Source organism: Chinchilla lanigera, unplaced genomic scaffold, assembly GCF_000276665.1.
Source record: "Chinchilla lanigera isolate Chin_1 unplaced genomic scaffold, ChiLan1.0 scaffold00067, whole genome shotgun sequence".
Taxonomy (NCBI): Eukaryota; Metazoa; Chordata; class Mammalia; order Rodentia; family Chinchillidae; genus Chinchilla; species Chinchilla lanigera.
The window spans coordinates 789763-811675 of record NW_004955468.1 but is presented as its reverse complement, the minus strand read 5'-3'; the positions used below and the strand labels follow the sequence as shown (position 1 = coordinate 811675).

General features: G+C 51.6%; 1 protein-coding gene and 1 long non-coding RNA gene across 4 annotated transcripts in view; one reads left to right on the top strand and one right to left on the bottom strand.

Annotated features, from left to right (window-relative positions):
* Actn4 (actinin, alpha 4) overlaps positions 1 to 21913 on the top strand; it is a 71287-nt gene that overhangs the window by 30184 nt on the left and 19190 nt on the right. For all 3 annotated transcript variants that reach the window (XM_013522442.1, XM_005399834.2, XM_005399835.2), the window contains exons 2-7: positions 14144 to 14258; positions 14488 to 14607; positions 17614 to 17700; positions 18788 to 18875; positions 20633 to 20711; positions 21788 to 21869. In XM_013522442.1, the coding sequence (XP_013377896.1) occupies positions 14144 to 14258; positions 14488 to 14607; positions 17614 to 17700; positions 18788 to 18875; positions 20633 to 20711; positions 21788 to 21869 (571 nt within the window). The remainder of the gene's footprint in view (positions 1 to 14143; positions 14259 to 14487; positions 14608 to 17613; positions 17701 to 18787; positions 18876 to 20632; positions 20712 to 21787; positions 21870 to 21913) is intronic.
* LOC102010354 lies at positions 6860 to 8384 on the bottom strand. The gene is made up of 2 exons (XR_263369.1): positions 8196 to 8384; positions 6860 to 7157 (listed from the first exon to the last, which is right to left on the bottom strand). It is a non-coding gene; the product is annotated as an uncharacterized LOC102010354 (long non-coding RNA).

Genomic DNA, 21913 nt, shown 5'->3' with positions numbered 1-21913 from the left:
CTGAGCTATATCCCTGGCCCTCTGACCAAAGCATTTTTGTTCCCTGCTGGACTGAAAGACTATACCTCCCAGCATGGTCCCTGTCTCTTCTCTCTCAGGTTTTTCTGGGAGAAAGCATGGCCAGGCTCTAGAAACTCAGGCAAGGCTTGCTGGTCTCCAGGCCTTACCTTGAGCCTTACCTGTGACCACAGGGAAAGGTCCAAACCAGGCCTCCCCTGCTACATGTGGACAAGAGAAGGATGTAGCTTCTTGTCCAGGCCACCAACCCTCTCCCCTCCCCCTCACTTGTCTAACAGAGACACACAGAGGCAGTTTGGCAGTTGTTTTATGAGTCACTGGCAATAGACTGTCATAAATTGTTATTTCCTATACTTTCAGAGCAGCTTTATGGGGTGTCTTCTGTGCAGCCAGGGAATGGATTTGATACTGGGTCAGTTAACACGTTGTCGTGATGAAATCTGTCATTGTGCCCATATAAGGCAAACTCCTTGGGTTACTTTTACCTTGGCAGAATCACAGGAATGTCAAGGTAACCGGGCCACCTCAGTGTAGCTCTGATTCTTACCTAGTCACCTGACTCGCCCTCCCTCTCCTGTGACTCACCCTGCCAGCTCAGTGCCGGGCCTTCGGGGCTAGCGCTGCTGGAATCTGCTGAGGCCCTGGGGACTGCCCCTTGGGTTTGTGGCTTCCTAGAGTAGATCAGACAAGAGAAACTCTGAAGTGCCTCACTTGAGCACCAGAAATGTAAAAGCAGCCTTGACCAGATGCAAAGTCAGTTAGAAGGCTGAGTGGGCCCTGTCCTCGTCCCTTGGCAACCACAGGTGGATAGCTTTAATGTTTGGAGCTTCATCTGTAAAATTAGAACATCCTGAACAAAGCCTTGTACACCATAAGTGCTTAATAAATATGAGTCATTTTATAATTACGTTAAGGTAAGCCTTAGACCCCACCAATCAGAAAAGCACCTCTTGCTATTTTCTTTAAGGCTCAGCCCCTTTGTAGCTTTGTGTTGAGATGGTACTCAGGACCACTGAGTCCCGCCCTGGAAATCGGAGCACACACCTCATGGCTCCATCCACCCCACCCTGTTCCCTGTCACGGTGCCCTCCACACAGAACAAACCACTCCTCATTGTTCTAGGGCCAGCAGTCAGCTCCACCTCTGAGTGGCTGGGCCCCCTTTCTCTGATAGCACAGTGCTTCTGGGGGCAGCCACCCCCCTAGGACTGCTGTGTAGCTTGGCCAGGCCTTTGTACCAGCCCCAGGAAGGGCCTGTAGGTGGGGCGAGTCAGGGTGAGAGTCTAGCCTTGTCACTCTGCCAGGGCAAACGGTTTCACCATTTTTAATGGAGCAATTATGAGTCAGAGGTTTCAGTCTCCTACTGGTTCCTCCCAGTCCTATAATTACTCTTTGGTTATAGAACCTTATTTTGGTTTTTCTTTTTTTAAATTCTTCCAAGACATGGTTGCTGTCTGTGTTGTATATCCAAGGGTCTGAGATAGATTGAATAAGATAAAAAAATTCAAACAAACAAACAAACCCCCAGGCATTGTAATCCTAGCACTCAGCCTGCCGATACAGGAGGATTGCTGTGACTTGGGCTACAAAGTGTGATCCTGTCTTTTAAAAAAAAAGTAACCTTCAGACCTAGAATGCTTTTTTTAACCCACTGAAATTGTGAGCCCTATACCATCCCGGGACCAGGGAGCAGAGCCAAGACCAACTCACCTGAGGCTAGGGGCAAGATTGGATAGCTCTTAACATTATCAGTTGCCTCATGGCAAACTCCAAACCCTAACCTGGAATTTCTGGTCAAGGCTTCTCCCAGATTGACTGATGGATTCTTTCACTCCCTTGTCCATTATGCACGGAGCCCCTCCTAGGTGCCAGCCGGAAAGAGCCGCACTGCTGAGCCTTGGCAGAGGGCAGGCAGCCCCCATCCCCCTGCTGCTCATGTCCTTCTACTCACAGATGAGAAGTCACTGTGCAGATATACGCCCTAGAATCTATCACTACTCCAGACTCACCCTCTTCTGGAAAGGATCTTACCCGCTTTGGAAGTGGAAGCCAGTGGGGAAAGAGTGTATGTAAAACAAGTGTGTGTCTGTGAGTGCTGCCATGGGTTCCAGCCTAGCCATACTGCCCACCCCCGAACACCCCTTTCTCCTTTCACCAGCGTGAGAGAAGGCTGTGACCTGGCTGGGTAGACTGTTGAATCAGAACCTCCGAAAACAGGAAAAGGGCTAAAGAATCATCCTAAAGAATCATCAAGGGAGAGTTTCAGTTATCAAAGGAGAAGCCCTTCCCAGTGTTAAAAAATCACTCTCCGCCTTTATAGCTGCAGGGTCTAGTTTGTAGGTCCAGTGAGTACCAGCAGAAAGCAGGCTGCTCAATTGAGAGATAGATAGGGACAAAGGGGAGTATTTGCCCTGTTCTGGATATGCCCTGGCCTGCAGCACTCCCACATCTGTGGGGATTTAGGGACAGACTTGGAAGCTTAGGACACAGGTGTGTAGAAAGTAGCACCAGCCTCAGGGACAATCCCGTCAGAGCCCCCTCTATCTCCTCCAAAGCCCAACACCTTTTGTTTGGATGAGCAAGTCCTGGGGTCGATTTACCCAGACTAAACCATAAATTCTGAACATGGGGACTGTTGGGCAACTGTTAGGATTCCAAGCCACACAATCTCAAGGTCAGAATTGGCTCGCTGGGCTATCTTTTTGAAGGATCAAAGTTTAAACCAGAAAATCTGTAGCTCTCCCCACCCCCACTGGGAAACCTGAGCTCAGCTGTGAGCTTTGCAAGTAAATGGGTTTTTTGTAGTTAGAACTCCCTGTTCTCCAGGTAAAGGGCCCCGTGTACCCGATCGTTTCACAGCAGAATGCCAGATGGGGCCAGAGGAGGCAGAGGGCAGGGCCCCGCTGCCCCAGTTTTAAAACTGCCTTTTGGGAATGGAAGTCTCCCCTTTTAAAAATAGCTATCAAGGTAGGTCCCACCCATCTCCTTTTCCTACCAAAAGGAGACTGAGCTTGTTCGGAGACTGAGCTTGCCTCCCCTCTCCACCCTGTTGGCCCTACCTGCCTTTAATTCAGTCCTGTGCAAGTGGACATTTCATGGGGAGGGCAAGCACTTCCTCCGTAGGGACAGCCCAGTTCTTTGTTATATGAGTAGCTTTGGGTTGAAGTGTTGGTTCTCCCTGTATAGCATAACTAAGGAGAAATCTGTGAGGAGACAGGAGTAGTCAGGACACCTTCCTGCCCTGGGCTGTCTGTCCCTTGCACCTCTGGGGTTTCTTTTAGCTGTATGGGTGCAGGCCAGCCCAGCAAATTCAGTTGGCCTGAATTTGTTGGCCTCTCTGGTTCTGCCTGAGCCTTAAGCCCCTTATTTCTGGAATGAGTGTGCTGGTTCTCGGCCCTGACTTCATGTGAGAGTTACCTGATGAGCTTTATAAAATGTCATTGTTCAGGACCATCTCAAGGGAATCTGATTCATGTGGCCATGGTGAAGTTTAGCCTTTTTCTTTTTTGAAACAGGGTCTCGCTACATAGTCCAGGCTGACCTTGCACTCATGGCAGTCTGCCTCAGCCTCCAGAATGCTGGGGTCACAGGTGTGTACCACTATGCCCAGCAAGTTTAGGCATTTCTTAAAAGCTCCAGAGCCCCATATACAGTATACAGATTTTTTAACAAAGGTACAGGAAAAGTCAACAGGGAAAGAATTGTCTTCTGAACAAATAGTGCTGGAACGACTGAACGTTCACATGCAAAGAATGAAGTTGGATTCTTCCCTCACCCTGTAGAAAAATTAACTCTAAATAAGTCAAAGACCTAAACGTGAGAGCTAAAACTATAAAACTCTTAGAAAAAACAGATGTAAATCTTATTTCTTGTTAAAATACTATGGCAAAAACATGAGTAGCTAAAGGAAAAAAATTAGATTTCATCAAGATTAACATTTTGCTTCAGAGGATGCTGTTAAAATGAAACAGTTCACACAAAATATTTCCAGATCATGTATCTGATAAGGGTTTAGTGTCCAGAACATACAAAGAACTCCTAACAACTGAACAATAAATAGTCCAATTAAAATGTGAACAAAAGTTTTGAATAAGCTGGGCATGGTTGCGCACGCCTGTAATCCCAGCACTCGGGAGGCTGAGGCAGGAGGATCGTTGTGAGTTTGAGGCCAGCCTGGGCTACAAAGTGAGCTCAAGGCCAGCCTGAACTGCATAGCGAGACCCTGTCTCAAAAAGACAAAAAAAAAAAAGGTTTGAATAGACATTTATCCAGTGAAGATAAACAGATGGTCAGTAAAGCACATGGAAAGATGCTTGCTTCGCTAGTCATTAAGGCAAGTGAAACTCATAATATATACCCACTATAATTTTTAAAAGGTCAGATATTGACACATTTTGGTGCACATGTGGAGAATTGGAACCCTCAGGTTGCTGACAGGAATGTGAAACTATCTTCTTTGGAAGACAGTCCTGCAGTTCATCTGTCCTTTGTCTATTCTTCCTAGTATTCCTCATCAGTTCTTTTAGATATTATGTATTTTCTATTAGTACATGTATGCAGTGCACAATGATTACAGTTACCGTGGGGAGTAAGAGTAACCATGAAACGTCTATAAACTTGTGTGTCTGATGTATTTCACTTAACGTTGTGGTCTCAAGATGCATCCTGCAGTTCCTTAATGATTAATTACCCTATTACTCAGCAGCACCACTCCTACGATATATCCAAGACAATTGAAAACATAATTTTCTGGGGATTTAGCTCAGTGGCACAGCACCTGCCTGGCAAGCATGAGATCCTCAGTTGAATTCCTGGTACCAAAAAAAAGAAAAGCAAACATTTATGCAAAACTTCTCATAATAGGAGGTAAAAACAAGAAAGATGGATTTTTAAAAAAGTAGTCTATCCATATGATGTAATGTTACTCAGACATAAAGAGGACTGAAGCGCTAATATATGTCTCAGTGTGAATGAACCTTGAAAACTTGCTAAGTTAAAAAAAAAGCTAAATTGAAATGCCACATGTTTGTATAAAATTCCCAGGATGGGCAAATGCATAGAGAGAAAGTAGGTGAGTGGTGGCAGTGCTGGGGGGTCATGGGGGACAGACTGCTGACAGTTGTGAGGTGATGAAGATGTTCTGGAGTTAGATAATAGTGACCACTGCATAACCTTGTGAATATACTAAAACTCATGGGATTTTATGGTTCGAGAATTATATCCCAGTAAAGCAAAGCTGATTCTCAGTACAGGCATAGCTGTGATCCAGCAACCCTGCGTCTACACTGTGTAAGTTACCTGTTGATGTGTACCAAAGTGCTTCAAACCTTAACAACTGAACATAACATATATTCATTACCTTGTGAGGTGGTGGTGGGAGGGAGTCTCCCAGCTAACACATTGCAAGACTTGAGAACTACTCGATTTGAAGGATGTTTGGAAACAAGAGCATTATTATAATTCCTTTACTTTTAAAATGCATTTATTATTTTGAAAATTTATTTATTCTTTTATTCATTTGGTAGTCAGGAGACGAGGCTAAAGAAGGGCGCTTTGGAGGGTGACTGCTTTGTGCCAGCCACCAGAGTGCAGCCGGCAGTTTGGCCAGCTTTAGAAGGCCTGGCTTTCTCAGCTGCAGTGCTGATAGGAGTGGCACCTTCCGGAACAGGAATACTGTGGTGATGAATAGAACATCTGTTGGTCACTGATGCTCTGCCAGGCTGTGTGTGTAGTGCTTTTCATATGCTACCCTGTTGAATCCTCACAACATGTCTACTATCCTTTTACAAAGGAGAAAGCTGAAGCTTAGAGGGGTGAGGTTTGTTTATTGAAGCCATAAATGTTTATTGAGTGAAGCTAGGACTTGAACCCATGTCTCCTGAAACTTGAGAGCCCTTGCTGTTGCACTGAGACACACCTCCTCTCTGGGCAGATCGGTGTCTGGGGATCTGTCAGCTCCTTGGCTGGCCTTTTTCTAGCCCACCTGCTGCTAACCCTCATCTGGTCCAGCTCTGCTTCAACCAGGGTCTCTGCAAACCCGATGGCCTCCGAAGCCTGAGCGAAGTTCAGGGCTTCTCTCTCCCATTATAGCAGCAAAACCAGAGCGTTTTCTTCCCTGGCTTGTTTACAGGATATTTACAGTTCGGGATTATTTATGTGACCTTCTGAAAGCAAACAGTTTTGTCCCGAAGTCAGGACCCTCGCCAGTGTAGAATGGGATTAAAAACCATGAAGTCCTAAAGAGCTGGGTGGGAAAAGTTTCAGCCCTCTTCCATTTATTGTAGGATTTATTGAACTCCTACTATGTGCAAGGCACTGTTCCAACCAGTAGGGTCCTGCAGCGAATAGAGCACCCCTCCAGGGAGCTGATGTTCTTTCAAGGGGAGACTGCTTATGAACAACTAACGTAATTTCTCATCATCAGTGCAGTGGATAAAATAACAGAGCAAAGCGATGGCTCAGTGGAGATGACAAAGTCAGAGCAGGCCCCTGGAGGATAACTGCCGAGGGGAGTCTTGAGTGATGCGATATATAAGCAGCCCTGTAAGGAACTAGGAGAAATCCTTAGACCTGTGTATCTCAAGAGGAAGGGGCTGAGCTCTAAAACCAATCCACTGTGGCAGCGTGTTTTCTAGCACCTTGCAGGGGATTGACCAAAGTGGGAACTCTGGCTATGGGGAGGGACGCAAGGGTACAGAGCTGAAGTTGGGATGTACACGCAGGGCCTTTGGAATGCTCACGACTGCACTCCGCGGTATTTATACCTCTCCTCCAGCTCGGGAGTCAGGGCTTTTTCTTGAAGGCTGAGAAAACTCCGAATAAGGCAACTTCAGACCAGGACATAAGAAGCATTCCATATTTCACTGTAATTGCTTTCAAATTAGGCTGTGTCGTCATGGGCAGAAAAACACAGCACGCCTGTTCTGCCCCGGGCCCACCAGGGTTGGGTACTGGTAAGCAGCCCCCGTGTCCTCCTGCTCCAACAGTGGCAGCCCCAGGAGGTGTGCTGGAGGGGCTGTCTGTGTCCCCGTTGCTCCACCCATCTAATCTGTGGCTGTGTCGTCAGGACCAGTTCATTCTCTCTCCTCTCAATGTGGTCCCCGATTTCATCTCCTCTGGAATCTGCTGAAGACAACAGATCTTTAAAAAAAAAAAAATGCTTACGTTGCAATCTCACAAACTGTTCCAGAGGCCTCATGGGTTCCTGACCAGGGCAGTCACCTCTTTGCCTGGGCGCCTGGTAACCTAGATTCCAGCAGGCTGAGCCGTTGGCCCCTGAAAGCGCCTTTATAGTTGGTGGTGAAGTGCAAGGCCCCAGGAGCAGTCTCTGCTTTCAGGAACCGAAAAGATGTCCCACTGGGGCCTGGCCTTGCCTGAGACCTGGCAGATGGGTGATAAGAAGGTGGATGCCTACTTAGGAATAAATAGCTCTACCTCCCCTGTATCCAAGCCCTGGACACCCTTCCTGAAGACCTGTGCGTGCAGGAGCCATGGGCAGCGTCAGAGGCCACAGCAGGCAAGGTGGGAGTTCAGGAGGTGGGACGGCGCCCTTCCCCTCAAAGCAGTCGATGCCCCAGCGGAGCAACAAACCCAACACGGTATTTCAGAGATGAGAATTGAAAACTCCCAGAACCCTGGGGAGCCGTGTGTGACCTCTGTGCTCCCTGAGGGAGCTGGCTATAGCCACTTGCATTCAGCCCTGGGCCTGGGGAAAATATATGCAGGCTGGTCCTTAGGCTGTGGCATCCTGCTAAGCGGGTGGGTGTTATACACAGTGGAAAGTAGGGGCCATGCGGCATGAGCCATGGAATAGTTTTTCCTAAAATTTTGTCAAGTGCAGAGTCAGTGGAATCCACATGTGACCGTCTGCCGGGCGGGTAGGAAAAGGGAAGCCACTGGCCCTGGTCCCGTCTTCCTTCCCTGTGCTAGTCGGAACTCATGTGCTTGCCCACTGGAACTTGGATCTGGGTGGAGCCTGTTTCTAACTCCAGACTCATGGTAATGGGCGCCCCTTATTCTGGCCTTAAAAGAGTTGCAGCTTCCTACAGACATCTCCCTCCACGCCACTCTCTTTTCTATTAAGAATATGTAACAGGAAGTTAGGAAGAAAAAGGAAGGCGCGTTTTTCTAGACGGGTGGTGCATGTCCCCCCAGGAGCCGTTCTTTTCCTGTGCTCACCATCAGTCCGGCCGCTGGAGCGCTACTTGACTGTCCTGTGTGGCCCAGAGTAGAGAGGGTTTCACCTCTTTGGATTGGGGGAGGGTGTCATTGATGAATGCCTCATTAAAGCCCACTGCTGCCACATTCCTGGCTGCTTAGGTCACCTCCTGAACAATATCCATCATTCATTCACCCAGCCGCCCCATATCCTGGAGGCTGGGAGGGGTCTCTGTGACACAGGAAGGACTTTATGACCAGTGATGCCAGGCCCCCTTGGCTCCCCTGGCAACACAGTGACAAAGCAGAAACGCTCCCACCCTTCTCCGCCAATGCTTGCAGGGTGTTGGAACGTGGAGTGGTGACACAGGATCTCAAAAACCAACAAATTCATCTGTTTCTCCCCCTCCACCCCCAGCCCTTTCTCTCTGCTCACACCCTGAGCTATTTTGGCAACCAGAGGTTTCCAGGGCTGCCAGCTGCAGGGCAGGCTCGGCGGGCTCATTTCTGTGGTTTTCCACGCGTGTTCTAAAGACAGACCAATCCACATCCTTCCTTCCTCCCTAGATAGGTTGAGGGCTAGGTGCAGGCTCCCTTCATGACATGGCCAAGCCAGACGGGGAGCATTTGGGCTGCCTCAGCACTGCTTTATCTGTCCAATGTATTGCACTGGGAATGGACACTATAGCTTTCTAGGAGTGACTAATGTGGGTGAGTCCCTGTTCCTCCCAGGCCCTCAATTTCTTCATCTGTAAAATGGGAGCAGTAACAGCATCTGTGTCATCAGATGGTGGGAGCGTGAGAGCAGTTAGAATGTGGCAAAATGCCCAGAACCTGCTTCCTAGCTAGGTTCTGCTGGGTCTGCCTCGCCAGGCCACCTAGCTTGCCTCCCACTCTGACGTGGAGTAAGTGTCCACTAGTGTGTGTGTTTATAGTGTGACTGTGAGCAAGTAGCTTAGCCTGTCCTGCCTCAGTTTCCTCATCTGTCCGGCCAAGCTGACAGTATCATATATGATCATAGGGTTGGAAATTTGCAGGAGCTCCTAATCTGTAAATTGTAAGAAGCAGTAGTTAGCAGTTATTGCATTATTTTCTGTAGTGTTTAGAATGTACATTCTGTGTGTGTTTGTCCAGTGCATAATAGGCCCTCCAGGTCAGCATCTGTCAGGCGGGTGCTTAAGTGCCTCATAGATGGGATATGAGGTCCTAGCCACTGCTGTGGGCCAGCTGCGCAGAGGCAGTGGCACCCCTGGGAAATGACAGTAAAGCCCAAAAAAACTTGATACCTTTTCTCTTTCCCTCCCCTAGAGCTCTGGTTCTTCCCAGATAAAGTTGAGACCCTGAATGCGTGGCTGTCCATCACAACAAACATCCGTGATGTGGCTTCTTGGTGATCCTCCTCCTGCCAGGAGGAAAAAGTTTCTCTTAGGCTCCTTCCCCATACAGCAGCAGCCAGAGTGACCTGTGAAAAGCCCCTGCGAGGCTCCCTGCTTCACTCCCTTCTTTCCTTTCTTGGAGTACTTCTACTGCAGGGCCTTTGCGCATGCAGTTCCTGTTATATCGGTCTCCCTTATTCTTGTGTAATTCTCTGTCATTCAGATCAGTGTGTGAGAATTAACTTTTTCCAGGAAACTTCCACTCAAGCAGGGGCTCCCCAAATGTGCTGAATGCTCAGCTTCTGCTTTAAGTCAGTGGACACAAATATAGCTGATGCCTAAGGGGGCCCTCTGAAGCCACAGTTCCTGGCTTTAAATCCAGCTCTGTAGCTTTCTGGGAGTGACTAATGTGGGTAAGTCCCTTTTCCTCCCAGGCCCTCAATGTCTTCATCTGTAAAATGGGAGCAGTAACAGCACCTGCCTCATCAGATGGTGGGAGTGTGAGAGCAGTTAGAATGTGGCAAAATGCCTAGAGCAGTGCCTGACACAGAGCTGGCTCTGTGGGGTGTCCACTGTGGTTGTTATTGCCACTTTTCTTAGGGTGTCTCTTCCTGTGTTGGACTCACTCATCCTCTCTCCCCTCAGCCACATGCGCACAGCTTCTGTCTGCCTGTGGTCACTGAGGTACTCGGCACGGCACATCCTGGTGGACCCTGAGCAGTGCCTGTCAAGGGTGTGAACATGTGTGACCCCACATGGGCCAGGGTGCTGCAGAGCAGGTGGGACCCGTCAGCAGTAGTGTCATAGCTTTACACAGTGAAGGGGCTTGTGGTGCGCACATGAGGCCTCCATCTATAGGAACCGCCCCTCTGTATGATCCACCCGACACATCTTAGTCTAAACTAGAGAGGAAGAGGAATGGTCTAAGCAGAGTATTATTTTTGTAACCACGTAGAAAAAACCAGGAATTTTTAATTTGAACTCCTCACCAGTCTCCTTGCATAGAGAAATGACGTCTCCAGTTGCTTGTTCCCCGAGGTAGCCTCCAGAGCCTCCTTCTAGAGGGAAACATGGCCAAGCAAGGCATGGAGTGAGGGCGGGAGGCCTGTCTGGGAGCCCCTGGACTTGCGTCAGATTAGATTCAGAATCGGAGGGAGTCCCTCACCGCCCCGCACATGGGTGTTCTCCCCGAGCGCCTGCTCTGTGTCCCAAGGAGGCTCTGCGTACTTCTAGTCAGGAAGACAGATACACACACCACAGCCACCATTTATTTAAAAATAGACCTTTCTTTGACATACGTATAACACTACTTAATCTGTGCCAGGCACGGTGCTGAGTGATTCACTGGCATCATTTGTTTAATCCTCATCTTAGGAGAGATTATAGTCCTCATTCATCAGCACGGAAAGGAAGCTTATCGCTTGCCCAAGGTTGTGGCAGGTTGCCTCAGAGGAAGACTTGAATGCGGGTCTGTGTGAGCTCCAAGCTACGGCTCTTGTTTACTACACAGAGAGGCTGAGCAGTGGTGGGATGTGTGTTTGGCGGTCAGGTAGGGCCGCCACCTCTGTGAGGACAGATGGTCTGGATGTGAGTGAGTGAGCATTGGTCAGCACCTCCATAGGCTGGAGCGGGAACCATCTGCAGTGGGTCTGCTGCAGTCCCACTTCCCAGCAGGAGCCAGTTGAAGGTCTTTGTAGTGGAGACGGGATCTACCCTTCTCGGGGACCGAGTAGGAAGAAGCCAGTCAGTCAGGATGTATGTGATTCATCTGGTACGACTGTGGGCCAGGGACTATGACAGATGCTTTAAATGCCTTTTCCTTCACTTTTTATCTTTAGAACAACTGCAGGAGGTAGATTCTGATAAATCTATTTTCTAGGGAAGGAAACAGACTTTAGTAGGTAAAATCACTTGGTTGGACACAGAGCAAATAAATAGAGTAGCTGGCATTTACCCAGGTCTGTACCCCTTCCACAGTGTGTGAGATCAACCCGTGCCAGGAGGGGAGGTGGAGAGGGGTCCCCAGGCCTTTCTGCAGACCAGGTACCTCAGCCTATCTCCCTGTAGCACTGCAGTGCCGGGGAAACTCCCCCTCCAGGAACTGCCCTTTTGCATCCTCAGGATGTGGGTTGTGACTTGGCCACTTTGTTGTCCAATGGTATCTTCTAAGCGCAAGCAAGAGCAAAGACCTGACATCCCTGGCCACTTTCTGCCCTGCCCCATCTGCTGCTTTCCTCTGTGTTACAGGGCCTCTGAGCTTGTACCTGCCCCATACCTGGGCATTATAAAGACGTGTGAGATGCACCTCCTATCCCCTTGGAGTTTACACATGGTAGGAGAGAGCTCATGTGCACATACATCCAAAAAGTGACTAGAGAATGCTCCCTGCCAGACAGCCAAGGGTGTGTGGCGATGAAGGGAGGTAGGAGACAGAGGAAATGCTCTGTGTAAGGGGTGGCAGGATTTCTGAGACCAAAATGGGGGTGGAGAAGGGGGGACCCTGTGAGGTTCAGGGCTGCCACTTATTAAGACCTGCTGTGCTGGGTGTGGTGGTGCACACCTGTAATCCCAGCACTTGAGAGGCAGAGGCAGGAGGATCCCCATGGGTTCGAGGCCAGCCCAAATTACATAGTGAGACCCTGTCTCAAAACAAACAAACAAAAAAACACAGGTGCTGTGTGCTGTCTAGGCTTCATCCCCTGGAGCTGTGGCGCTGACCGTGCTCCAGGTAGAGTCTTCATTGCCAAGTTACAGAAGAGGAAACAGGTTTGAGGAAGGTTGGATAGCTTGCTTGTGTGAGTGTTGGAACCAGCGTTCTGGCCCTGGTTTGTCTGAATTCAGAGTTGTATGAGGGCAACAAGGGAAACGACGTAGGGCACTTGAGTGAATGCACTTGTTAGTGAGAACCTGCATTGCAGCCGGTCCTCTCAGGGGGCTCAAAACTAAGGGGAGACAGAAGAGGAACCATAGCTGTTAGAGACCAGAGAGGGGTGCTGGGAAGCGGTCTGCACAGAGGAGGGCCTCCTGAGGTGGAACTGGGTTGGGGCACACCCGTGGAGTGGTGTCCCGGAGGGGCTGCGCCACGGGCTGCATTCTGAGGGAGGGGTGGTGGTGGTGCAAGGCAGAAGTGGGGCAGAGGCTTCTCTGGGGGGTGGGGGGTGATTTGTGCAACCAGGAACGGCCTTTGTCTCCACCTTTTTGAGAGGCTGGGCAGAGTGGCCTGGCCCCCTCCATTTGGCGCCATTCAGGTTGGGAAGGAAAGCTCCAGCTGGTGCATGCTGGGTGCTGGGTCTGCACTGTGGGGTGGCCTGCTCATTAGCATGTCTTTGTCTGGGAGAAGCCTCCTGTTGAGTCTCGGAAGGAGCAGGCCTGATGGCAGTTGTCAAAACATGGTGCTTGGCCAGAGGCCCCTAGGGTGCCCCCCATGTGGCCTTTGCCTACACCCTGGGTGTGGAATGTGTTCTCACAGTTCCTGGCACTCTGCCCACTTCTGCTCTGGCCCCGGCAGATTGAGGGGGCAGACAGAGCACGGGGGTCTAGAGACTCCTGGGGGAATCAGCTTTGGGTTTTTCCCAGACCCTGCTGTGGGAGGGCTGGTTGGGCCCAGAAGGTGTCTGGGCATGTTGGCGTTAACTGATGCGAGCCACTTGTGTGGCGGTGATGTTTGATAACATGCCCCGGCTCGCAGGGCCTGAGTGGCCCTGTGCCTGAGTGTTCTGCTTCTTTTTAGGGCCCTGTCTACCAGAATATGCCTTTTCATATTCCAGCTGATTCTTCAAAATGTTTTGCTCAGATATAGCTGCCTTTCCTTACTTCCTCCACCTGCCTTCCTGCCCACTCCAGAATGAGTCAGGCTTTAAGATTTGGAAGGATGAAACGTGGAATATTCTTCAGAGAGGCCAGGGCATTGTGGCCTGCAGGAAACCCAGCTGCACGGGGATGTACCTGGGTTTAGGCTCTGCATTCTTGGCCTTTCAGGGGAGGCTGCTGCAGGGCCACCCTAAGCTCAAAGAAAGACAAGAAAACCCTGAATTTATAGGAGGCTTTTCTTTCCCAGCTGCTTTCCTGTCCCATGTAATATACGCCTAGTGATGAATGGGAAGGTCACAGCTTGAGCTAGAGCCTGGCTGGGACATGCGGTCTGTCTGGGAATGAGAACGGAGGGTTCTTGAGGGCAGGGCCTTAGCTGCTGTTTGAAGCCTGCAGGACCTGCTGCTCCGTCAGCAGGTGGGCGGTGGTACTAATGCCTCGTTCAAGTGCAGGTTCCCCCGCAGCTGCTGGGCCCTGTGGAGAGAGCACTTGTTGCCAGGCTTGGTGTAGTTGGATTCAAGTCTGAGCCCTGCCACCTACCACCCGTGTGATTGTGTGGTCAGTTTGTTCACCACCCGGGGACTCAGTGTCCTTGTACCTGTCTGTCTGGGTCATTGTAAAGGTCAGAAACAGTGCAGATAGATGGTGGCACCAAGGTCTACCACAACCCACTATGTTACGGTGGCCACCGTCCTTCCGGGTTCGGGGCCATGGTCTGCACTTTGAGTAGAGAGCCCCAACAGCTGGCTGACCCTCTGTGCCGCTCTGTGTTCTGTTCCCCAGACCTTCACAGCCTGGTGCAATTCCCACCTGCGCAAGGCAGGCACACAGATAGAGAACATCGACGAGGACTTCAGAGACGGGCTCAAGCTCATGCTTCTCCTGGAAGTCATTTCAGGTGAGGCTCACACTTGGGCCAGATGCCCTGTCCCTGCAGGTCTGGGAGACACTGCCCACCCAGCTGCCCCGTCACTGCTGGAGAGGAGACTGCAGTCCCTGCCATGGCAGTAGCCTGTGTCTGAGTGTCAGCCTGTGCGTGTGGCTCGTGGGTTGGTGGGGGCCTGGGTTTGGAGAGCAGTGGAATGCTAAGGCTTTGTCTCCCTTCGCTTTCTCCGTGCTTCTCTCAGGGGAGAGGTTACCTAAGCCAGAGCGGGGGAAGATGAGAGTGCACAAAATCAACAATGTGAACAAAGCCCTGGACTTCATCGCCAGCAAAGGAGTCAAGCTGGTCTCCATTGGGGCAGAAGGTAAGCTCGAGGTGGGGCAGCCAAGGTCCAGCTGAGTTCCTGACTTCACTCTCAGAGGCACAACGTCCGCATTCTGACCATGTGAAGTTTCATAGTGACACAGTACCATGGCCACAGGCAGCCTGCACCTATAACAAAACGGACTCAGCAGTGTCTACAATGACTGCCCTCGAGAGGACACTAGGTTCCCAACCCCCACATCACCACCAGCACCCTGCAGAAAACTCCCAGTGGGTGCAGTCTGAATCTGGGTGCAGCTCCTGAGGGGCTGGAGTGGCTCTGACTTGGATCCTGGACACTCATCCTCCTTGCCCTGGACCTGGCAGACAGTAACAGACATGTCACCTGGCCTCTGTACCAGGAGCACCGCTGCCATCAATCCTGCCTGGTGTGTGTGGGAAGGAGGGAGTGTAGAGGGGAGATGGGGACTGGGGGCCTCAGACGGTACTGGGCCGTGCAAGGGCTGGTTCCCACACTTTGTCCTGGGCGCACAGGCTGGGAGACTTTGGCCCCAGGCCACACCAGGACCCTCTTTGTCTAGAGTAGATGCCCAAGACCACCCTCCTCAGGGCCCTGGGTTGGGGGCAGAGGTGCTTTCGGAGATGAGGTGTGGCCTGATAGGGCCCAGAAGCTCAGCAGCAGCCAGGGCTCACAGTTCTACTCATTAGTCAGAGCAGGGTTTCTTGCCCTGACATCTATGTTGTCCCAGCTTTTAGAAAAACAAAGAAAACTAATTGCTGTTAATGACAGGGCGCGGAGAGTCTGGCCAGGACTCCAGGCCAAAATGTGTGCACTGAGTTCCAGGGCCTTGCCCCAGCCCCGGACCTCTCCGAGGAGGAATGCCAAGCCTTGCATGCCACAGTAGAGGTGATTGGTGTGTTTGTTTAAAAAAAATCAAAACCCAAAAATTCAATCAGGCCCAGAGATTTTCTGTCCTTGCATGGATCTTTGCTCTGGGCCCCTCGCCAGCCTTCTGCTTCTCACAGCTGCATTTGTTTTGCTCAAACGCTGGTCTGTAAATACAGGAGGGGTTAGGGAGAGACAGTGGCAGGCCTCAGTTTTATTTGGAGAAAAACTGTTCGTCTGAAAATGCTTCCCCTTCATGCCCAAATTGGTTCACTCCCGATCCCTATGACCATTAGGTCCTGGGACAAAGCTGGGAGGCCGCCCAATAGAGACATTCTGCACTTAGAACACCTGAGAACCCCAGCTGTTGGGCCTTCTCTGTCTCCCTGCCCCTCCACACAGCCTCATAGTTTCAGGAGCATGACTTCCTCATGCGAGCTACGAGAGGGTATGGCAGTCGGGGGCACAGCTACAGGTCAGAGAAGCTGCTGGTGGCATGTCACAAGAGACACCTTCCCCCACTCACAGGCTGAGCGCCCACGGGCAGCCTGCACCGATAGCACGGATGTGTGCTTGGCTATCACCCTGGAGGCCACCCTTGGTGCACATAGCTTTCCTGAGGGGAGAGCTGCTTTCACCCCAGCCTGGGAAGGGGCAGGTGCTCTGCCTGGTGGGTCCCTCTCCGCCCTGTGGCCAGCAGACTGAGTGTATTTCCTCATCCTGTAACAGGAAAGCCAAAAGCTGCCCTCAGCTTTAGAGTCCTGGCTTGGCCTGGCAACTCCCGCACTGTGGCAGACAGAACCCCTTTCCCTCCCGGCTTGTCCCTGGGAAGGGGGATCCCTTTCCCTGGATGGCCACTCTACCCCTTCCAAACCTACTCATCCTCAAGTTTTCTAGTCCTGAGGATCAGGCACTCTGGCACTCTCCACCCAGCCTTTCCTAGCGGGCTGTGGCAGTGGATCCGCTCCATCTGGCCATTCTCTCTCGCTCTTCGTTCTTCTGAAACCATTTTGCCCTAACCCCTCTTTGCTGTGCTGAGACTTGGACACCAGAAAGCGAAGGAGTTGGGTGGGACGAGAGCTCCTTAGATGGCAGTGAGGGAAGTGATTCTTGACATAACAGCAGAGGTGTATGGGAGAAGACTCAGCCATTTGAAGGAAAGGGCTGGGGTGCCTTTTGTGGGTGGACAGAGGTGTGAAGTCCTCCAAGTAAGAAAGCACCTAGTTTGAAGGTGCTGTATGCCTATAATCCTAGCACTCAGGGCAGGTGAGACAAGATGGTAAGTTCAAGTCCAGCTTGGGAAGCTTAGTGAGACCTTGACTCAAAAAATTGAAAATGGGCTGGCTGGGGGTGTAGCTCAATGGGAAGTCCCCAACGCAGACACACACACACACACACGAGAGATCCTGGCTAGGGCTGGGGAGATAGCTCAGTGGCACAAGCGCCTACCTGGCAAGCACAAGGTCCTAAGTTTGATTCCTAGTACCAAAAAAAAGAAAGAAAAAACCTGGCTTGATAATAGGGCTACAGGTGAAGTGTACTAGGAAGGGACAACAGGCTGGGGCTGGGTGGCCTGCCCCCGGGAACATGGTGTCATTGCAGCTGCAGTGGAGCTTTCAGCAGGAACTTGATGCAAACCCAGCACATGTGGCTGCGGTATAGGAGTGGGCTGTAAGAGTCCACAGGAGGCAGCCAGGTTGGGCTCTGGGAAGACTTCAGTGCAGTTGGGAGGAGGTGATGGGTTTGCCGCAGACAGTGGTGCAGCACTGACTGGAGACTAAAAGCCTTAGCCCTGAGGCAGGCACTGCTTGACTAAAGACAGAGTTAGCCAGAACAGCGAGTGCCACACACCGGGCACAGGACCCCAAGGAGCGGTCTTGTGAACTGCATCGCTACAGCGAGCTGGCCGGGGGAAAGAGGCCCCTGTAGCCCAGGAAACATGCATGCAGAGACCTGTGGTGTGGTGCTGGTGGTAGCAGGTTTGTAATAGCTGGTATGGGGTTGCTTTTTCTCCGGGGTGGAGGTGGCAGCCCTGTGGTCCTGTCCTGCGATACCAGGCTGGTCTCCACATGGGCCCAGAAAGCTGCCTTCAAGGCAAGGTGAGGGGCCTCATTCTGCTTTAACAAACTTCACTCCCTTTGCCCCCTTCCCCGCGTGCAGAGATAGTGGACGGCAACGCAAAGATGACCCTGGGAATGATCTGGACCATTATCCTGAGGTTTGCCATCCAGGACATCTCTGTGGAAGGTAAGAGACCATAGAGAACCAGGGAATTGTGGCACATACCTACAATCCTAGCTCTTGGGAGGCTGAGGCAGGAGGATTACGAATTCCAGGCCAGCCTGGGCTACATAGAGAATCCATCTCCAAAAGGCAGAGAAAGAGGGGGAGGTAGTGGTGCTGAAAACCACCTTTTTGCTTTCTGAGTTAGAGCGGGTTAGGTTAGAATTCCGGAAGTGTTGCTTTTATGCTTCAAGCATCTTCCCTGTTTCCTTGGGGTGACTCTCATGGACTGCCCCGCACAGAAGTGTGTGGTCACTGGGTGCAGGTGACAGAGGTCCTCTCCAGCTGCCCACCCTTCCTCCACCTTTCCTGCCTCTCCACTGTGGGTGCACCCAGAATGCTGGTGTTCTCAGGGCCTCCAGCTCAGGGGCCCCCTACTACTACGTGAAGCAGAAAGGGTGACTGGCCACAATTCATAGCCAGCAGCCCGGGTCACAGAGCAAACTAGTGACGGAGCTGGGTCTGGACTGGTTCTCTGGCTTGACACCCCCAGCTCCTTTGGACCTTTGCCTTAGGGGACCTGGTCAGGTCCATCCTAGGACAGCTCAGGCCATCAAGGGACAGGTTTCACTTCTCTCCAACCGCCTGTGCACTGCAGAGGAGAAAAAACACCCACCCAGCATGTGCAGGGGGCTCTTAAATATCAGGTTGTAGTGGTGACCAGGACAGACTTGTTCTCCACTCCTGTAGGACTCTTGTCCTAAGGAGCAGAAGAGGGCAAGGTGGCCGTTCAGGGTTTGTTTGACAATGTGCTCTGGTGGGTCAGGAACACGGCACAAGCTCAGGTTCTGGTCAGCTACTTTCTTGTGCAGCCCTGAGCAGCTGACTTCTTGGGGCTGGGAGCGTTAGGCTGGGCTGTGCTTACTGTCAGCTGGGATGAGGCTGTCCATTTCTGAAACGGGCAGCTGTCCGTACTGCGGTTGTGATGTCTGATGGTCTCCTCTTGAGTTTTGTTTGCTCCCAGGCCTGAGGCCAAAAGTCCTATCCAGCTTGGGCTGAGTCCTCAGGGTTTATTCTTGAGCCAGTATTATTGTCCCTGTGTGTTTTGCAGAAACTTCTGCCAAGGAAGGGCTCCTTCTCTGGTGCCAGAGAAAGACTGCCCCATATAAGAATGTCAACGTGCAGAATTTCCACATCAGGTAAGAGCCTGACCAGGGCGTCCCTGCCTTTCATCCTCTTACTTCACTCCAGGAGTTCAGGTGTTTCCTCCCATTTGCCACTGAGATGCCGGCCCTCAGTGTGTCCCTGGCCCTGCACCCACGGGCCTGTTGGAAAGAGGAGATAGTCACTACCTGAAGGCAGTAAAGCTGCCACTCCCCAGGGCCTTATAGAAGCTTCTTTCTCTCTGAGCAAGGTGGCTCTCAGATACTCAACTGAGTTCTTCCTTTATTTTGATTTTACAAGCGGGACCAGTCCTTAGCTTGCTATTGTGTTGAACTTAGAGATGAGGAAATGTGTTGTCCACGAAGATGAGTGAGATAGCCCAGCCATGAGCCTGCTGTGGTGCGGGTGAGAGGGAACTGAGGCAGTAACTGAGGGCAGGGCCAGTGTCACATGTGGCCAAGAGGGTAGGGTGGCAGGAGCTGGGCTTCCTGCTGGTTAGGAGCGCAGGCTCTGGGAAGGCCCTGATCGGATCCCTCTTGGCATATAACTTCACCCTCTGCGCCCTGGGACAGGCACACAGAGGGCCTCGTGGGATCCACATGGTGCTGCTCTGTCCCTGGGCTCTCCAGAGCCCGGTGCTGGATGTGAGGGCCTTTCCATGCATGGTCCACCTGAACAGCACACAGCCCCTTCCTTGACCACTCCTCCCTTTGTAGCCCTTCCTTTTCCAGCCTCCAGCTGGCTGAGCTTCTCACTCATTTGTGGTTTTTTTTCCTCACTCATGTGTTGATTTGTTCAGTCAGTAAATATCTGTGGACTGTCTGCCACTTCTGTGAGCGGAGACACAGCACTCCTAAAGCTCAGGCCCTGCCTCTGGAAATGTACCCTACAGCAGAGGGACCCGCAGTTCACAGTGGGTCCAGCCATGTGATTTCAGATAGTGAGAAGTGCTATAAGAGGTGGCAAGACAGAGTCAGGTGATAGAAAGTACCTGGGCCGGCTATTCTGAGCAGGTACTGTTGCATTTGAACCCAGAAAGAACCAGCCTCGGGAGGATTTCCAGGGGCATATGACAAGTCTAGCTTGTGACCCTATAGAGGATTACTTCCTTCCAGAGACCCTCGTGCCATGCCACATCCAGACCACAGCCCACAAACTGACCCACTGTGGGTGAGGTTGGCCAAGGTGCACGGGCCACATAGTACGGGCACTGGCCTCCTGCAGTGGCCCTTCTCCTCCGGCAGGCCTGCCCTGTCCAGCGGGACCTCGCATGTACAGTGTGGGCAGGTCCGACCATCTCAGTAGCCAGCAACCAGTCACACAGCACTCATTATGTGTCACACACAGGTCTAAGCAGTTACCCATTGAATTCTCACAAAAGCCCTGTGAGAAAAGCTACCATTATTATCCCTATTGAACAGGCGTGGAAACTGAAGTAGCAGAATTTTTTGTTCGTTTGTTTTTGTTTTTGTTTGTTTTTGTTTTTGTTTGTTTGTTTTTGTTTTTGTTTTTCTTCCGGTACCAGGAATTGAACTCACGACCTTGTGCTTGCCAGGCAGGCGCTGTGCCGCTGAGCTAAATCCCCAGCCCCATGTAGCAGAATATTATGTGACTTGCCCAAGGTCATGGTGTTAATAGGAGACCCCGGATTTGACCCCAGACTGTCTGGCTCCTGAGGTGATGCTCACGGCCACCCTGCCATACCTTATCCCTGCCGTGGGTACCCAGTGCCATTCAGCACTCCCGCTGTGATAAGAGTGCCCTCCTTTTAACATTTGCCTTTCATCCCCAGCTGGAAGGACGGTCTTGCCTTCAATGCCCTCATCCACCGGCACAGACCAGAGCTGATTGAGTATGACAAACTGAGAAAGGTATGCGTCTCCAGCTCCCCTGTGGGTCGCCATCCCAAGGGCCCCATTGCCAGTCTCCACTGCTGGATTCTGTGCTTGGCTGGGCAAGCTGGGAAAGCCTTGTGCCCGTTCCCCCGAGTCCCTGAGTTGCTGGCTGACTCTTGCCTCCCTTAGTTTCTTGGGGACTGTTCCATCTCCCTCCATGGGCATTGCAACCAGCTAGAGCTATTTAGGGCCAGGCCTACATGCCTTTAATTCCCCTTGCTTGACTTTGTGGATTGTAGAAACATTCCTTCTCTGCCCAAGGGGGAGGAAAGTAGGGAGTTCCAAACCATCAGCCGCCAGCCAGCGTTTCCTGTGCAGTCCTGCTCTAGTTTTCCTGCAGAAAGCATGGAAGAGCCAGGCCCCACCCTCTCAGAGCTCTCAGCCACACGAGAAGGGCATTGTGTCCAAAGCAGTGAGCCACACCACTCAGCATGTGCCCAAGCCACTGGGGTGGGAGGGCTGCGAAGGAGAATGGTGCCCCCTGAGCTGGCATGGCAGGAAAGGGCCCCTGGAGGAGGTGCCAGCTTCGTCAGAGGCAGGCACCTGAGAGGCGCAAGCCTGCACCTCTCCTCTTCTGGGCACAGTGAGGATGTGAACGAGGCTCCAGCTGGAAGCTGTTCGGGGACGTGGAGGCGAGCAGGGTGCAGTAGACTTTGTTTACCCACATAGCAGTGCCGAGCCCACAGAGGAGCCAGGCCACTTTAGGGAAGGAGAGTAGGTGCTGTGGCTTTGATCCCCAGTGCTCTCTCAGGTCTGGACCACACCTGCCAGGTTTCAGGGCATTAATCTGAGGCAGCCCCATGAGTAGCTGGAAATTGTATGCAAAGGGCACCTTTCTGGAGAAAAAGGTCCATAGCATGCCTCACTTTGGGTAAGAACTGCCCTTATAGGTGTGCCCTCCTCCTACCTGCATAGCACTCGTGGCTGAGAACTCCTAAAGGACCTCTTGCAGCCTTGTCTGTCAGGGCTTCCCCCTTGTGGGCCAGCCCTTGTATCCTTCTGCCCCTGCCTCTGGCCCCAACCAATCTGCTTCCCCCTCCACCTCCTCCCAGGATGACCCAGTCACCAATCTGAACAACGCCTTTGAAGTGGCTGAGAAATACCTCGACATCCCCAAGATGTTGGATGCAGAAGGTAGGTACATCTTCTTCTGTCTTACCTGCAGGCCTCATCTGTCC